This window comes from Chinchilla lanigera, unplaced genomic scaffold (genome assembly GCF_000276665.1).
Source record: "Chinchilla lanigera isolate Chin_1 unplaced genomic scaffold, ChiLan1.0 scaffold00011, whole genome shotgun sequence".
Classification (NCBI taxonomy): Eukaryota; Metazoa; Chordata; class Mammalia; order Rodentia; family Chinchillidae; genus Chinchilla; species Chinchilla lanigera.
Genome location: NW_004955412.1, coordinates 24,831,371 through 24,846,464, shown reverse-complemented (window position 1 = coordinate 24,846,464; position 15,094 = coordinate 24,831,371). Strand labels below are relative to the sequence as shown.

The 15,094-nt window shown below is 37.0% G+C and overlaps 1 protein-coding gene across 1 annotated transcript; it reads left to right on the top strand.

Moving 5' to 3' along the window:
- The first annotated feature begins 9,203 nt into the window (after positions 1 to 9,203).
- On the top strand, positions 9,204 to 10,136 carry LOC102023994 (olfactory receptor 148-like). Its single transcript, XM_005378639.1, has one exon. The coding sequence runs from the start codon at positions 9,204 to 9,206 to the stop codon at positions 10,134 to 10,136; it is 933 nt and encodes a 310-aa protein (XP_005378696.1).
- The last annotated feature ends 4,958 nt before the right edge of the window (positions 10,137 to 15,094 follow it).

Sequence of the window (15,094 nt, the reverse complement as noted above, 5' to 3'; positions counted from 1 at the left end):
ATATATATAATTTTTCTCTTCCTTCTTTCTTTTCTCCAGGAGTTTCTTTCCCTTTCTCAGCTATAAAGAAAGATAAACTAGAGGTTTTTATGGGTAAATGGATGCAACTAAAGACTATACTCAAACTTTTGCTTTAATGAGACCATCTCCTTTCACTAAGGACTGAATTTTACTGGCATAGGTCATCTAAAAAGATTTCATCAGGGTAATAAAATTAAATTTTTGATGGAACAACGTTTTTAAAAATAGCTCTGCTGGTTTTCCTGGCCAAAGAGCATGAGACATGATCAAGTCTCCTGTATCATTTCTGTTTGACAAGAGCTATTCAATCTGGCACTTAAGGAAAATGTTAACCACATTTGAAAATCTATGTAAAGAATAGATGGTGTGTATGTAAGACAGCCTGATTGTGCTTCCTGCAATGAATTTGTTGAGATAATTTTTTTCTCCCTTGAGTCTGTAAAGCGAGGGCAATGTCATACCTACCTTGCTGGTTGCTTCTAAGAACTAACTGATTTTAATAGATATGAGAGTATGCACATGTATAAATACACACACATACATGCACTTCATATACTCTTGTATAGTACAGCACAATATAAACACTAATTCTATTTTACCAACACTGGGAGATAGATATATATCTAAAGCTGACTGTGAAAAGGAATGATTCATATCTAGTAGTTCTCATTGGTATAATTTCTTTTCATTAGCTGATATATCTGTGCAGCAAAAGGAAGAAACTAGAAACGTGAACAGAGTTCATTATCTAATCTAGCTGAGAAATAGAAGTCAGCCACATGTGACCAGCCATGACAGTTTGGTAAGAAGTAACTGAATCAGAGAAAACATAAATGATGCTGGTTCTGTGGCAAAGATCATTAATTATACAGAAATTATACTGGAAAACCTTGTAGTCTGGTACAATATACATAATTAAACAGAACTTTATGGTTACAAAGGCATGGATGCATTTTATTTACATGTTTACTTAGATGTTTTTTTCAAACACAGTAAATAATGTCATTCTTTTCATATAAAACATTTAGTGAGTCCAACAATCAAAATTTGCAAAAGCAAATATGTTATTCATTCTTTTAGTTAACATATACATGTGGAAGGCACTATTCTGCACATCAGCATTGTGCAGAACTATTAAATCTGGAGCCAAAGGAAATTTTAACCACTTTGAGGATCTATGTAAACAGAATTAATCTATGTATGAATAGGTGCATCATCTATGTATAAGCAACAGAAAAAAACCTTACCCACATAAGGCTTAGGATGTAAGAAGAGGAAGCATTCAATAAATGAATAAACAATATGAAATCTGGTAAATTGCAGAAAGAAAACAAAATATTATCAAGCACTGTTTAGCTAGGAAACACTTCCTGAAATACACGTTCGTAGGTGACCTCTTCATTATGTGACCATCACAGAGTACACATATGCACACCGAGATGACGCAGGTCAGTCGTTCCACACGGTCTCCTGATGCAAACAGATATATGTATGAAGTTACTCTTCGCATAATATAGCCTTTTGTTATGCAGTAAGTTTCTTTTTTATAAATAAAAGAACTACACCCTAAAGCAGAAAGGTTGTGGTATAGTAAATTCATAAACCAAAACATAACTTTTTATTATCAATATCAATTATAATGGACCTAATATAAGTAATTGTATGTGGTACCCTTGCTTATGACTGGCAACTCAGTAGGCTTTGTTAGGCAGGCACCATCACAAACTTCAGTTGCATTGTGCATTGCATGCATTGCATAGTGATGGGCATGACACCACTAAGAAATAGGAATTTTTCAGCTCCATGATACCTATGATACTATCATCATAGATGTGGGCTTGTCAGTCCTTGAAGGAGATGCTTCCATATATGCAGTACATGACTGAGTAGGGTAATACAGAGTGAATAGAAACTACTTCAAATTTGGTAGCTCTACGGAAAAAATCTGTCTTTGTTTAGCATTCCCAAATATGCTTCAGTATTGATTCTCAATATTTAGCATTCCCAAATATGCTTCAATATTGATTCTCAGCTTCTTTTCATCCTAAAATGAAGCAAATCAATGCCTTTTCAGAATGAAGACTCCTTTTCTAGCCTCCCTTAAAGCTGAATGAGTTCCCCGCGAGAAACAAGAAACCACGAGAGGTAAGAGAAGAGGTAAAAACTGGGGAAAAAAAATGACAAATTTGGCAGGCTAAGCCCCTGAGGTCTATAGATTATAAAATGAGTAGATGAGGTTATTTACCCAAAATGGAAGCATGGGTTGTTCAGGAGGGATTCATAAGCTTTTGGGTAGCCAGTTCCTTTAAAAATTGCCTTGATTACGGTGTTCTATTTTGTAACTCCAAAACCATCTCAGCATCCAGCATTTAATTGCATTCTATGCTCAGAAGGTTCCTGCTCCCCGAGTCTCGGGAAATCACAGATGAGGCTCCCGAGGGACTGTGAGAGAATTTAAAATCCCACAAAGGTAAGCGATAATTGCACTTTCTCTGCCTCTGAGTCCACCCAGGTGACAGGGCAATCAGCAGTTTTAGAGCATCCTCTTCCTGTGTGATTGGACATGAAAAAGAAAACCATCTCCGGTCTGCAGCCAGAGAACCCAAGCCCAATTCAATGGCATTAAGCAAAGAGACATTTGGAATGAAGATCTCTGGAATGCCGTGGAATAAATTGAAAGTGAAAGGAGAGAGAAATAACTTTTCCTTCTCCAAGCTAATCATGACCCTTTTAACCGAGTAAGTGCTCTGAACTTCTCCCTCATTATTCTCAGGGTTTACTTTTGACCTCCAGAGATCTAGAGAGAAAGCATTGGGCAGAAAGCACCACTCAGGAATCCCTTCTCCTTGGACGTGATGGCCAGGGGTTTTTCTCCCATTTATTCTCACACACACAGCATGCACACATACTCTAGTAAAATTTCAGCGTCTCTCAGGTTCCAAGTACCACACAGTGGCACTAGATGAAAACTTAGTTGAATTTATTTCTTGACATGGAGAAATAAAAATCTTTATGAGGCAAAGATAGAGAAATTCTCCTGGATTTCTGAGTGATATGTATCAATATCTCCTTTTCTTAAAATATAGTATTTTCCAAGATATTTTCACCACTACTATTTAATCCTGGCTTTATCCTGTCTCTACAAGTGATCTTATTTATGCTTAAGTAAATTGACTGTCATCACCATGCGGAAAAATTTGTAAATTTCTTGGCGTGGAAATCCCCATAATAATTATAACAATAGCCATGAAGTATTAGATAGCAGATTATTATATATCCAATTTTTTAAAAACATCATATTTCATCCTTACAGTAATTCTGTGAGGTGAATATTTTCCCAGTTAACCAAAAGCAAACATTTAGAAGAACACCAACAATAGCCTAAAATGCAATTTTATTTTGTAATTCTAAAGCTGCTGTTAATTTATGAGCATAATCAAAAGTAAACTGCAGACACTGAAGCAAGTGGCTGAATTTTGCAATTTTTGGCATTACTGTGGAACCCTGTATAACAGAAATCGATGCTGCGAGATTTGTAAACTCTCTGGCCACTTCTTATACTTGAGGAATACAAATGTTCTCCCTCAGGTTATTTTGTTTACTGGTACAGATGAGTTGCCTCTCTCTGTATATAGATCTTTTGTTCCAATGTTTTCCTTTGATGTTTTGAACTACAGGTAGTCAGGGACTGGAAATTTTAGCTTTCAATGTAAGCTTCAAGCTTAGCAATTCCCTGAACTCCAAGACAGTATTTGATTCCTTGCTCTGTTTGAAGCCAATTTTCATTTAGTAAAATACAATGTAAGTTTTTTAAAAGGAAACATTTAATGGATGCACAGTGTATACCAAATACAATTGCATCAAATTTCACATAATTACAGCAGCACTGGTACTGTGGTGTTTGTCAAGACAGATTTCTGGGAAACAAATGAGAATGAAAAATTAAGAAGACTGTTCAGTGATGTGGCAGGAACTTTTCTATTTTACTCCCTTGTACTGCCTTTGTGGATGCTTCTGTTTATTCTCAATAGCGGCCTAATTAGAGCGATAAATTTTATATGAGTTGTTAAGGGAGAGCCTTCAGAACAGGAATGCTATCAGTTTCTTTCTGATGAAAAGCCAGTGTTTGAAGAAACTGAGTTTCAGAAACTACTAGACCGTAGTCATATCATCAAAAGTTAGAACTTGAATTGGAGGGTTTATACATATAGTTCAAGCTCTATTAACTATGCCATGTTGCCTCTTTGCTAGACAAATGCCTGAATTTGAGTTCCATCTTCTAGGAAAGCTGCATTCACTTGTATTATATATGCACTCTAAAGTACTATTTGAATTATCACTCATGGTCTCATGTGTCTTTGATGACATGAACCTATCTGGTGATGGATCTAGGAATGGTAAGATTGAATGTCTAATATGTACAAAACAGCACATGAAATTATTATTTTTTTATTTTAAAAACAAAAGGAGGAAAACATAACAGACAGACAACCTTTTACAAAATAGCAAAAGGACAGTACAGACAATTCAGAGTTACAAACAAAGTGGTAGGAAATTAACAATACTTGTTGTATTACACATTGATATCTTCAAAGTGGTTTCTCATGAAAACAGATAGAGACATGCAGTATCGATCAATGAAGGACTCACTGACAGTTTCTTTCAGCAAAGTAGATCAACTATGTTAACTATCCTGTATATACATACATACAAAATTTCTCCTTCTTTCCCTTCTCTTTTCCCACATCCCAATTGCTCTTTACCCTTGAGTGTTTTCCCATCATTTCACAATGTCTATCTTACCTCCCAGTTTAAATTAACTCTTTCAGATTTTACACTAGTGAAACAATGCAGTGCTTGCACACGTATGTCTAATTTATTTCACTTATGAGTATGGTATCTAGTTGTGACCATTTACCTATAAAGCCCTTGAGTTTATCTTTCCTTATAGCTGAGTAATATTCCATTATATAAAAGTACCACAATTTTCTTATCCAGTCCTCGGTGGATGGACATTTGGGTTGCTTCCACAATTTAGCAATTACAAATTGTGCTGCTATGAACATAGGTGCACATATATCATTGTGATATGATGGTTTTAGATCTTCTGGGAAAATACCCAGAAGGGGGATAGCTGTGTTGAATGGGACCTCTAGACCTAGTTTTCTGAGGAATTTCCAAACTGATCTCCACAGTGGTTTCACCAGTCTGCATTCCCACCAGCAGTGGAGAGGGTTCCTATGTCTCCACAGCCTCGCCAGCATTTGTTATTGGTTGATTTCTTAATGCTAGCCATTCTTACTGGGGTAAGGTGGAATCTCAGTGTTGTTTTGATTTGCATTTCTCAAATGACTAATGATGCTGAACATTTTCTCATATATTTATTTGCCATTTGTATCTCCTTGTCTGAGAAGTGTGTATTCATCTCACCTGCCCATTTTTGGATTGGGTCTTTAAATTTGGGGGGACTGATATTTTTTAATTCTTTATATGTTGTAGATAGAAGCCCTTTGTCTGAGGGACAGTCAGCTAAAGTTTTTTCCAAGTTTGTGCGTTTTCTTTTTACTCTGCTGGTGATCTCTTTAGATGTGCAGAAACTTTTCAGTAGGATGAGATCCCAGGTGTTGATTCTTTCAAGTGTTTCATGACAGCACATGAAATTATAAGGACAAAAATAGTTTTTAAAGGGTGGAAAATAAAATCTCAATCTGAAATAGTGTTGCTTTTATATCTCCCATAACTTTTATTTGCTTTGAATGTTAGTGTTACAGAAAACCATTTCATAGTGCTTTAGAGTCAGAAAAGGTGGCACATGCTTCCCCTGTTTATCATTAGTATCATATGCCAGCATGATTCATTTGCAGTGTTTTCAGTGGTTTGGGAGGGTAGTCATATGTGGGCTGCAAAGGATATAGTAGATATTAAACTATGGTCCCTAATCTTCTTCATCACAGGTTATTTTTGCATCTCAACAAAATTCAACAATCTGCATGGGAACCAAAGGTATTTTCTAAACACTGCGTCAAATGTCAAATTATTTTGTTGTGGCTATACCTGCTAATATTGAACCAGTACAAGAGTATTTTGCACTTGCCTATGGAAGGAATAGATAATCATTGCTGAGCACCTAGAAAAAGATCAGAAACCATATTAGATATTTCATGCAACATCCTATGATTGCATCTACCAGACACTAGTAGAATGAAATGCTCTTCCTATTTCACAGAGAAGTAAGGTGAAGGTAAAACAAAGTCACTAAATTAAGGGACGGCCTAGATTTTAAAATATTTTTTCATATCTTAAATATTTTTTCATACCTTAAATATCTTTCTTTTCTTATTGCAATGTTTCCTCTCTTCCAAATTGCAATAGAATTTTCTATGCTGTCCAAGCTTAGTTTGAATGTAAATATATTTAGTCTTTATAGCAGTTCCAGGAGGGAAATATTATCTGGGTTCACTAACACCATTTAGTGAAAGTACATGATATTCCAAATAATTATTACTTTTTAATGATATTTTCCCACTTGTTTGATTTTGACTTCCAACACTCAACCACTTCTCTTACATTTTCATAGTTTAAATTCAACTCTTGCATCCCAGATTTTCCTGTACCATGGTTTAAAAAACCATTTATTCAGAATGTGTGAGAATACCTACAGGGCAGTCTTTCGGCTTGACCTCTTTGTCCACTGAGTCTAACTAATTGTTCAGAACCCTCCAAGATGTCCCTAAAGAGACAGCCAATCCAGATCATGGGTGCCACGCAGAGGCCAGGCACTGTTTTCAGCAACTCAGCACACAAAAACTGCTGTAGCACATTCAAGTACGGACAACGCTGCACAGAAAACAGACAAAAGTAGTCTAGGAAATAAGTGAAAAATATTGACTCCCAACAAGAAATCCAAAACAACTCAGATTCAAAGAATGCTATGTATTTTTTTTTTTTTTTTTGGTTTTTCTCCGGTACTGGGAACCGAACTCACGACCTTGCGCTTGCCAGGTAGGCGCTTTGCCGCTGAGCTAAATCCCCAGCCCAAATGCTATGTATTAAAAAGAGTTCCTATAGGCTCGATTGCATAAGACAATAATAAAGCAACTTCACTAATACACTGCTACCTCCATTCTGTAATTATAGTAAAACTAAGATGCATTATCTAAATCTAGTACTCATGGCTGTACAGATAGTTTTTGACCAATTTCTGGTGTTTTTACACTAATTCCCTTTTGCATTCTTTTCATTATAAAAGTTTCCATTAATCATAACTTTTCTATTTTCCCTTTACTGTACTTAGGAAGATGCATTCTCTTTCCTTAACGTTTTGCCAATCCTACAATTTATATTTTTGGCCCAGAAATAGACAATTATAAAGATGTTCAACACTCCCTTTATGTATATTGTATCAGGAATATTTACTTCAGCTGGACATGGTGGTACATGCATGTATCCCCAGCACTCTAAGAGGCTGGTGCAAGAGGATCACAAGTTGGAGCCAAGCCTCAGCAAGTTGGAAATTTAGTAAGACCATGGTTCAAAATAAAAAATAAAACTGGTCTGTGGCTATTGCTCGGGGATGAGGGCCTGGGTTCAGTCCCCTGCGTGGTTTACAAATATAAGAAATAGTTACTCTATCAACTGTTTGAATATTTTTTTCATTAAGCATGGATTCTGAGGCCAAAAGCAGGCTTAGTGCAACTTTTGCTTTCTGAAGTTTATTTCAAAAAGGAATAAGCCTCAGGACAAAAGCTGTCATTTCTGGACATTTGAAAATTTGATTCAAATAATACTGTCTTTAATGAGTGTTACTATTTCCTTAATCACAGAGAGACAGGGATAATCCAAAGCAACCATGGTATCTTCATAGAACTAACAGTCTAAGTAGGTACTTCAATTAATCTCCAACTTTTCTTTCATTCATATAGCAAGTATTTAAATACCAACTGTTCCACAGGAACTGTCATCACTGTCACAAATTCAAAGACAAAATATGGTCTTTGCTATATTTTAAGAAACCTGATAGTTTAGTAGAATTTGGACTCAATTCCATAAGAATCTCATGTATATATGTAGATATAATTTATCTTACCACCTCCATTTTATAGAAAATAAAATTATCAATCAGTAGCTATTAATTATAAAAGAGAATCAGAAAAGTTGAATTGTACTTTGAACTCAGAGCATTTACAGCTGAGCAATTTTTATATGCTTTGTATTTCCAAAAAGAACGGGTCATAAAAATAAAACTACAATTGAAAGCATCACTTTTTGGATGATTCAAGAAAACCTTTAAGTGCAAGCATTGCAACAGTCAGCTGATCACAATACATCCCAAAGATAGTTGTGAGTTTTCAGCACATTCAGGTAACTGCTCCAATGAGAATAAAACAATTAACACACAGCAGGTTTGTTGGTGGCTGCTAGCAGCAAAGAAGAGAAATTCTACTCTATTGCTCTAATCAGGGATGTAGCTGCCCAAGTTGATCTTTAATGCATATTTAGGATATTTGATGCATTTGCCTTGTGTAATGGGCTATTTACATTTATCTACTTGGTATTGGGACTTTTTTCTTCCTTAGCCCCTCCAGTATTTAGTGATTTTAAATTTAATTTTGTTTCCTACTAATGATTATGTGGGAATATTACATGTCAAGCTATGAAGGCATGCATATGCTTTGCTAGTCCAGAGTATCACTGGTAGTTTGAAGGTCCTAACAAAAGCATGTAGTGATGCAATACTAACTTTGAGGTAAAGGGGTTAGACTATGTGAGATCTTGAAGAAGTGATCAGGTTGTGAGGACTCTCCTATTGAAAAGAGATTGATTCATTCATGAAATAATTGGTTAATGGACTAGTGGGTTATTTCAAGAGAGAGTTTATTATGCATTTGACTCCTTCTGTTGTATGTTCCAGTTCTCCCTGTGATGCCTTTTGCTGGTTCCAGACTGTGCAGAGAGTCCTATCAACAAGGAGATCGTGAACAAGTGCAGCCTGTAGCCTCCCATCCTCCAGAACTGTGAGGTGAAAGAGCTTTTGTTGAGCTTAACTTATTCAGTTCTAGGTATTATTTTACTGGAAGGAAAATACTAAAACATCATCTTTATAGTTTTACAAAGTGGAGGGACAGCTCCTACATTTGTGTTGGCTTTTATGTTGTCTCTACCAAGATCACCTTTCCAAGGATATGAGAAATCACACCTCGCTGACTGAGTTCATTCTGCGGGGGATACCTCAGACAGAGGGACTGGAGCCTGTGCTCTTTGTCCTCTTCTCCTTCATCTACCTCTTCACCCTCCTGGGAAATTTACTCATCTTTACTGCAATCACATCCTCCTCTGCCCTTCACACCCCCATGTATTTTTTCTTGGGACTTCTATCTATTTTTGACATGTTGTTCCCATCTGTAACTTGTCCTAAGATGCTACTTTACCTCTCTGGCCAGAGCCGAGCCATCTCTTACGAGGGATGTGCTGCACAGCTCTTCTTCTATCATCTCCTGGGCTCCACTGAAGGCTGCCTCTATTCTGTGATGGCTTATGATCGCTTTGTTGCCATCTGCCACCCACTGCGATATATGCTCATCATGAAACCTGAAGTCTGTATCGCATTGGTCATGGCATCCTGGCTGGTAGGAATCCTTCATGCCACCACCCTGACCTCCTTCACCTTTCGTTTAACCTACTGTGGCCCCCGCGAGGTGGACCACTTCTTCTGTGACATTCCTGCGGTTTTACCCCTGGCTTGTAATGACAGCTCCTTGGCCCAGAGAGTGGGTTCCGTTAATGTTGGCCTTCTGGCTTTAGCGCTTTTATTCAGTGTTTGTGTCTCCTACACACACATTGGGATTGCCATTCTGAGGATCCGTTCAGCTGAGGGCAGGCAGAAAGCCTTCTCCACTTGCAGCGCCCACCTCACAGCAATCCTGTGTGCCTACGGACCTGTGATCATCATCTATCTGCAGCGCGCTCCCAACCCCCTGCTTGGTGCTGTGGTACAGATATTAAATAACATTGTCTCGCCCATGCTGAACTCATTAATCTACTCCTTGAGGAACAAGGAAGTGAAAAATTCCCTGAAGAGGGTGTTCCGAAAGGTTATACTTATTGTTCTTGAATAACTATGAAGTTTTTAAAGGATTTAAAAAGATTGTTGTCTTTTCCACCAATGTCTTAAATAAACAACCACATAACAAAAAACACTTCCTCTGAAAGCAATATATTTGGTTTACTTGTAAATTTTCTGTGTTGTTACACCTCCATCATACCAGGAGTTCATACTTAGTTCTAACAAACATATCCCCCATTATTTTGTCCTGAATGAGGAATATAATGGGCGTACTAAGCTATCAGATACAGACTTCTTAGCACCGCAATTGGCACTCAGTTTTGCCTGGTTGAGGACAGGACTGTGTTCCTTGAAAAGTCCCTCCATATTTGAAGTCAACCTTTGTTTCACATTTCTATTCCTTAGGAGGTAATTGTTCCACTTTTCTGCTTATAAGCATTTCAATTCCTCTATTTCACAAAGAAGGATATCAAATATCATAGAGCATGATCTGTTTGCAAGGCATTGTTCAAACATCATTTTATTTAATTTCATATTGCCTGATGATATGTATATCTTATATTTTTATATATAAGATCTTTTAGAATTAGAGACTTCAAATAAGAGACCCAAAGTTGCATATGAATGAGCAAATCCTACCTGGAGCTCAGGTTCAGTTGATCCCAAGATCCCTGCTCTTAATCCCTCCTCTACGTGGCTGCCTTGTGTGAACTGTTTTGCAATTTACTACCAACCCATCCTTACTTGTCTCTAGAGATCATGCTGCAAAGTTCTGCAGCAAATAACTTGAAAAATGAACACTAACATAGATCATGTATATACATTGGCTTTGATGTTATCTATTCTGTTTTACCCAAGGCCCCAGGCAGTGGAATACTTTCTTGCCCTCTGTGACATGTCCAGTGACAGTACAGGCAGTCCTTGGCTCAGCCCTCTTAACTCCTACTTTGTCATACGTTTCCTCCTATACCACAGTGCCAATATCCCAAACCACTCTCTTGTGTAAAAGCAGTGGGAACCCCTTTCCACACACTGCTCTGAAAGATGACTTAATTATTAGCTCTCTTAACATTATTATTTAATTTCCTCACCAAGCCTCAATTTCTAATTTGCCTCTGTGACAGTTAAACTGAACTGTTAATGTGATTGGCTTGAGAACTGCTCAGAGAATTCATAAAGCCTATATCTCCATGTGTCTAGGTGGTTCATGGAAGCATGGCTGGCTTGCATATCTGGTCCCTGGCCCCTTCCTCTATGGTGATGGTGCCCATTCCATTTCTCAGCAACTGTGACTTCAGTAGCTTTGCTCTACCACATCCATCTGCCATAATGTTTCTGCCTAGGAGCCAGCAAGCCATGAACTGAATCCTCTGAGACTGTGAACCAAATAACCACTTCTTCCTTTAAATTGTGGGTGTCAGGTATTTGAACCCAGCAACAGGAAAACCAACCAGTATAGCTCCCAAAAAGACTGGGATTGAGAATTTTTTCTCAGTTTTCTCAGAACCTAAAGAAAAAAAGGGTACTGCTTACTGAAGATCCCACAGAAACACCAGTTATGTATTCCCATAACACTTTAGCTATTTATTTTATTCTAATCTTACTTCCCAAATTCCATCCTATGTGAAACCATTTAAACGAGACAAAAAAGTAGAAATTTTAAATAAAACACAGTGCTTATTTTACTAAATTATTAATGAGGCAAAAGGAATGAAATGAAGCCATCCAGACATAAGATTAGTGGTTTGTGGTGAAGGATTCTTTAGCCCGTGCTACCCAGACTTAAAAAATCCAAGATCACATAGAATTGTATTCCCATCATTTGGAGATGTCTGTACGATATGATATACGGGATCTAAGTAATTCAAATATTAAAATTTTGTTCTGTTAATAATGTATATTTTTGGAAGAATCCACTTGTCATAATATCTGGTGAAGCCTGAATAGTGTTGATGGACAATACTCATCATATGGAGACTCGTTCAACAGACTTCTTGTTTAGACAATGGAAATTTCTATAAGAGGAGGCATTATGTTTGTGTAATTCACCCTAATATCCAAAAGATGTAGACCAACAGAAGCTTCTCACATAGGTCTGCTGAATTAATGAAGCAATACCGTTCAGCCATTTGCTATGATTTGGACATAGTTTGTCCTCCAAATGTTCCTGTGCTGGAATTTTGTCCCAAGTGTACCACTGGTGAAAGTTTGATCATGAAAAAGTTGACTCTACCCATGTTAAGCTGTTTAAGGTACACAGTCACATTTTTAGAAACTGGAAGTGGTTACCACAGACTGGGGATTTTGGTGTTGTTGTAGAAGAACCTAGGTAAGGTAGGTTCCTGTTTAACTGTTACACAGAAGGTAAAACAGTTCTGGGAACTGAGATGCAAATAGGCTCAGTATTACAGAACTCTACACCACGAACGATAAAGATGCTAAATGTTATTTTGTGTATTTTATCGCAACCTTTATAAAAAGGCTGCTTACCCAGTTTTCACATATTTTAGAGACTTTCACTTTGCCTCTTATCTTTACAATTATGTCTACTTTTAAACCCTGTCAAATTACTATATCATAGCTTTTGGTAGCTCAGTGTGATGTAATAGAGAACTGTCTGAGAAACGCACTGTAAGATGCCTTTCAGGGAATCTGCTTAAAGTAATACTGATGAAGTTATCTCAGTAAGAACTGAGTCCCGACTCTTACCAGGCACTATGCAACTGATCTGGATATATAATTTAATTCACAAAGGCATGCTATGAGATCATTTCATAGAAAATAAAATGAGGTTTGGAAATATTAGATAATTTTCTTTAAATCATATAATTGAGTGGATATAAATAAAATCCTACCTCTGATTTTCCTGAACCCCACATACTACAAGTGTGCAGAAACTTTAAAAATAACTGTTTGGCTTCTACCATTTCCCCTCAAAAACCTTACTCCAACTTTCTCCCTTCTAATCTCTTAGAATAACAACATTCCCACATTAGCTCATAACTCTATCTTCAGGCTATTCCAAAATCCCCTTAGTCAACATTGGCTTTAGTTTTTCTCAGTAATTCTCTTGCTCTAACCCATCTTTTTATTTTCCTCATGTCACTCTTTCTTTTCTCTTACTTATTAATCTTTTATTCCTAGTTTTACCACTTTTTATCTAATACATCAATTGTATAAAATAGAAGCTGAGGAAATGTGACAGTCACAGACAGAATTCCCACAGAAGTTAAGCAAAAATAAAAAGATTGTAAGTACTTTATTTTTTATTCTTCATAGAAATGTGTTATAGATAAATTAATAAAGAAGTGTTGACACAAATTTAAAAATGAGCAACCTAATTGGTATTGATTTTCACTACTTTATTCATATTTCCTACATTAAGTTTTACTCTTTTTAAGGAGACTCAACATTTTTTTTCACATAACTATTTCCAAGGAAAAAGAAAGTTATGTCAAAGTGGGTTCAGGTGAGACCGATAACTGAACAAAGAAACTTCAGGGAAAATAATTCTCAGCACAGTGGTCACTGTTATTTATACATTGTGCCTAAACTCACTTGCACTAAATGTTCTAACCCGAGAGGTCAGGGTTCTGTTATTCTCATTCTCATGAGCATTACTATCCTCTATTTATTCTTGTGCTCTGAATGACTCAAAGGATACCTCTGAAGAAGTGTGTCCTGATGATAATTGCAATGTAAGTCTCAGTGTGCATTCAGCTGTAGAAATTTAAGAATAAAAATGAAAGGTGTATTCTGATGCCATCAGATTAAGCTAAAACAGGGCCTGAATTCACATATACTGCCAATAGGATATCTTTTGCCCACTCATTATCTTTTTTTTTCCCTTTTTCCCAACAAATTACCTCAGAACTCTGTAGCACAATGATCTTATGTGTCTCTGTGAATATGTTCTTGCTTCCCCAAAATCACCTTCCCACTGTTATTAGAATTATCTCTTCATATTATCTCCCTGTCAGGATATGCTGAAACACAGTGCTGCTTCAATTGTGTTAAAAAATCTCCTAAACAATCAGTATCCAATCCCAAACACATAACCTGGTTCCGGTCCATGGCCTGTTAGGAACCATGGTGAGCCTTGGCTAAACAAGGCTGAAGCTTCATTTGTATTTAGAGCCATCACTGTCAGTGTCACTCATCTGAATTCCACCCTGTCAGATCACTGGTGCTGCGAACTCCAATTACAAAGGTCTAGGTTACATGCTGTTTATGATACTCTAATGTCTGATGATGTGAAGTGATGCCAAGGCAGCAGTGCTAGCATTAGGGAGAGACTGCAACCACAGATTAACATTAGTAAAGAGGTTTGACTCTTTACAAAGACCATAATAAATAAATTGCTTGCTAACTCATATCAAAACCCTATCAGGGAATGACACGTGACAAACTGTATCTGGTGGCAAGCTTTATAGTGGCAAGTGAGTTGGTTATTTTCTGTTGTACTGCTGCACCAAGTGGCAGGCTTCGTGTTAGAATCTGACTCTTACAATGGCTCATCCATTATTTTATTCACCACTTCAGTCCATGCCTCTTTCCCACACTGCACACTCATTTCAGTAATAGTTTTTGTAATCCCACAAGCTAACCTTAACCAACATGAGTAAAAAACACAAAGAGAGCTTTGTGAGAAGAGGAACAACTCAATAATGAAAAAGCAGAAGATGCTAAGACTTCCACTAAAAATAAAACTATATTTCAAAGAAAATACCAAGAATCTTACTTAAATTGTGGGTTCATTTCAGTCTTCAGTTCATGTTCTCCAGACTGCTTTGCATAATATGTGGCAACCAACACCCCAGTAAAGCCTTCAAAACCTGCAAAATTACTTTGACACCTGGAGACCAAGCACCCTGCATTAAAAGTCAAAATTTGGAGTTTTTTTTTTTTGTTAAAGAAAAGCAGCATAGGGGCTGGGGATTTAGCTCAGCGGCAAAAGCGCCTGCCTGGCAAGCGCAAGGTCGTGAGTTCGGTTCCCGGTACCGGAGAAAA

Excerpts from the sequence above, each read along its gene's own strand:
- LOC102023994 (XM_005378639.1), top strand. The coding sequence starts at position 9,204 with ATGAGAAATCACACCTCGCTGACTGAGTTCATTCTGCGGGGGATACCT.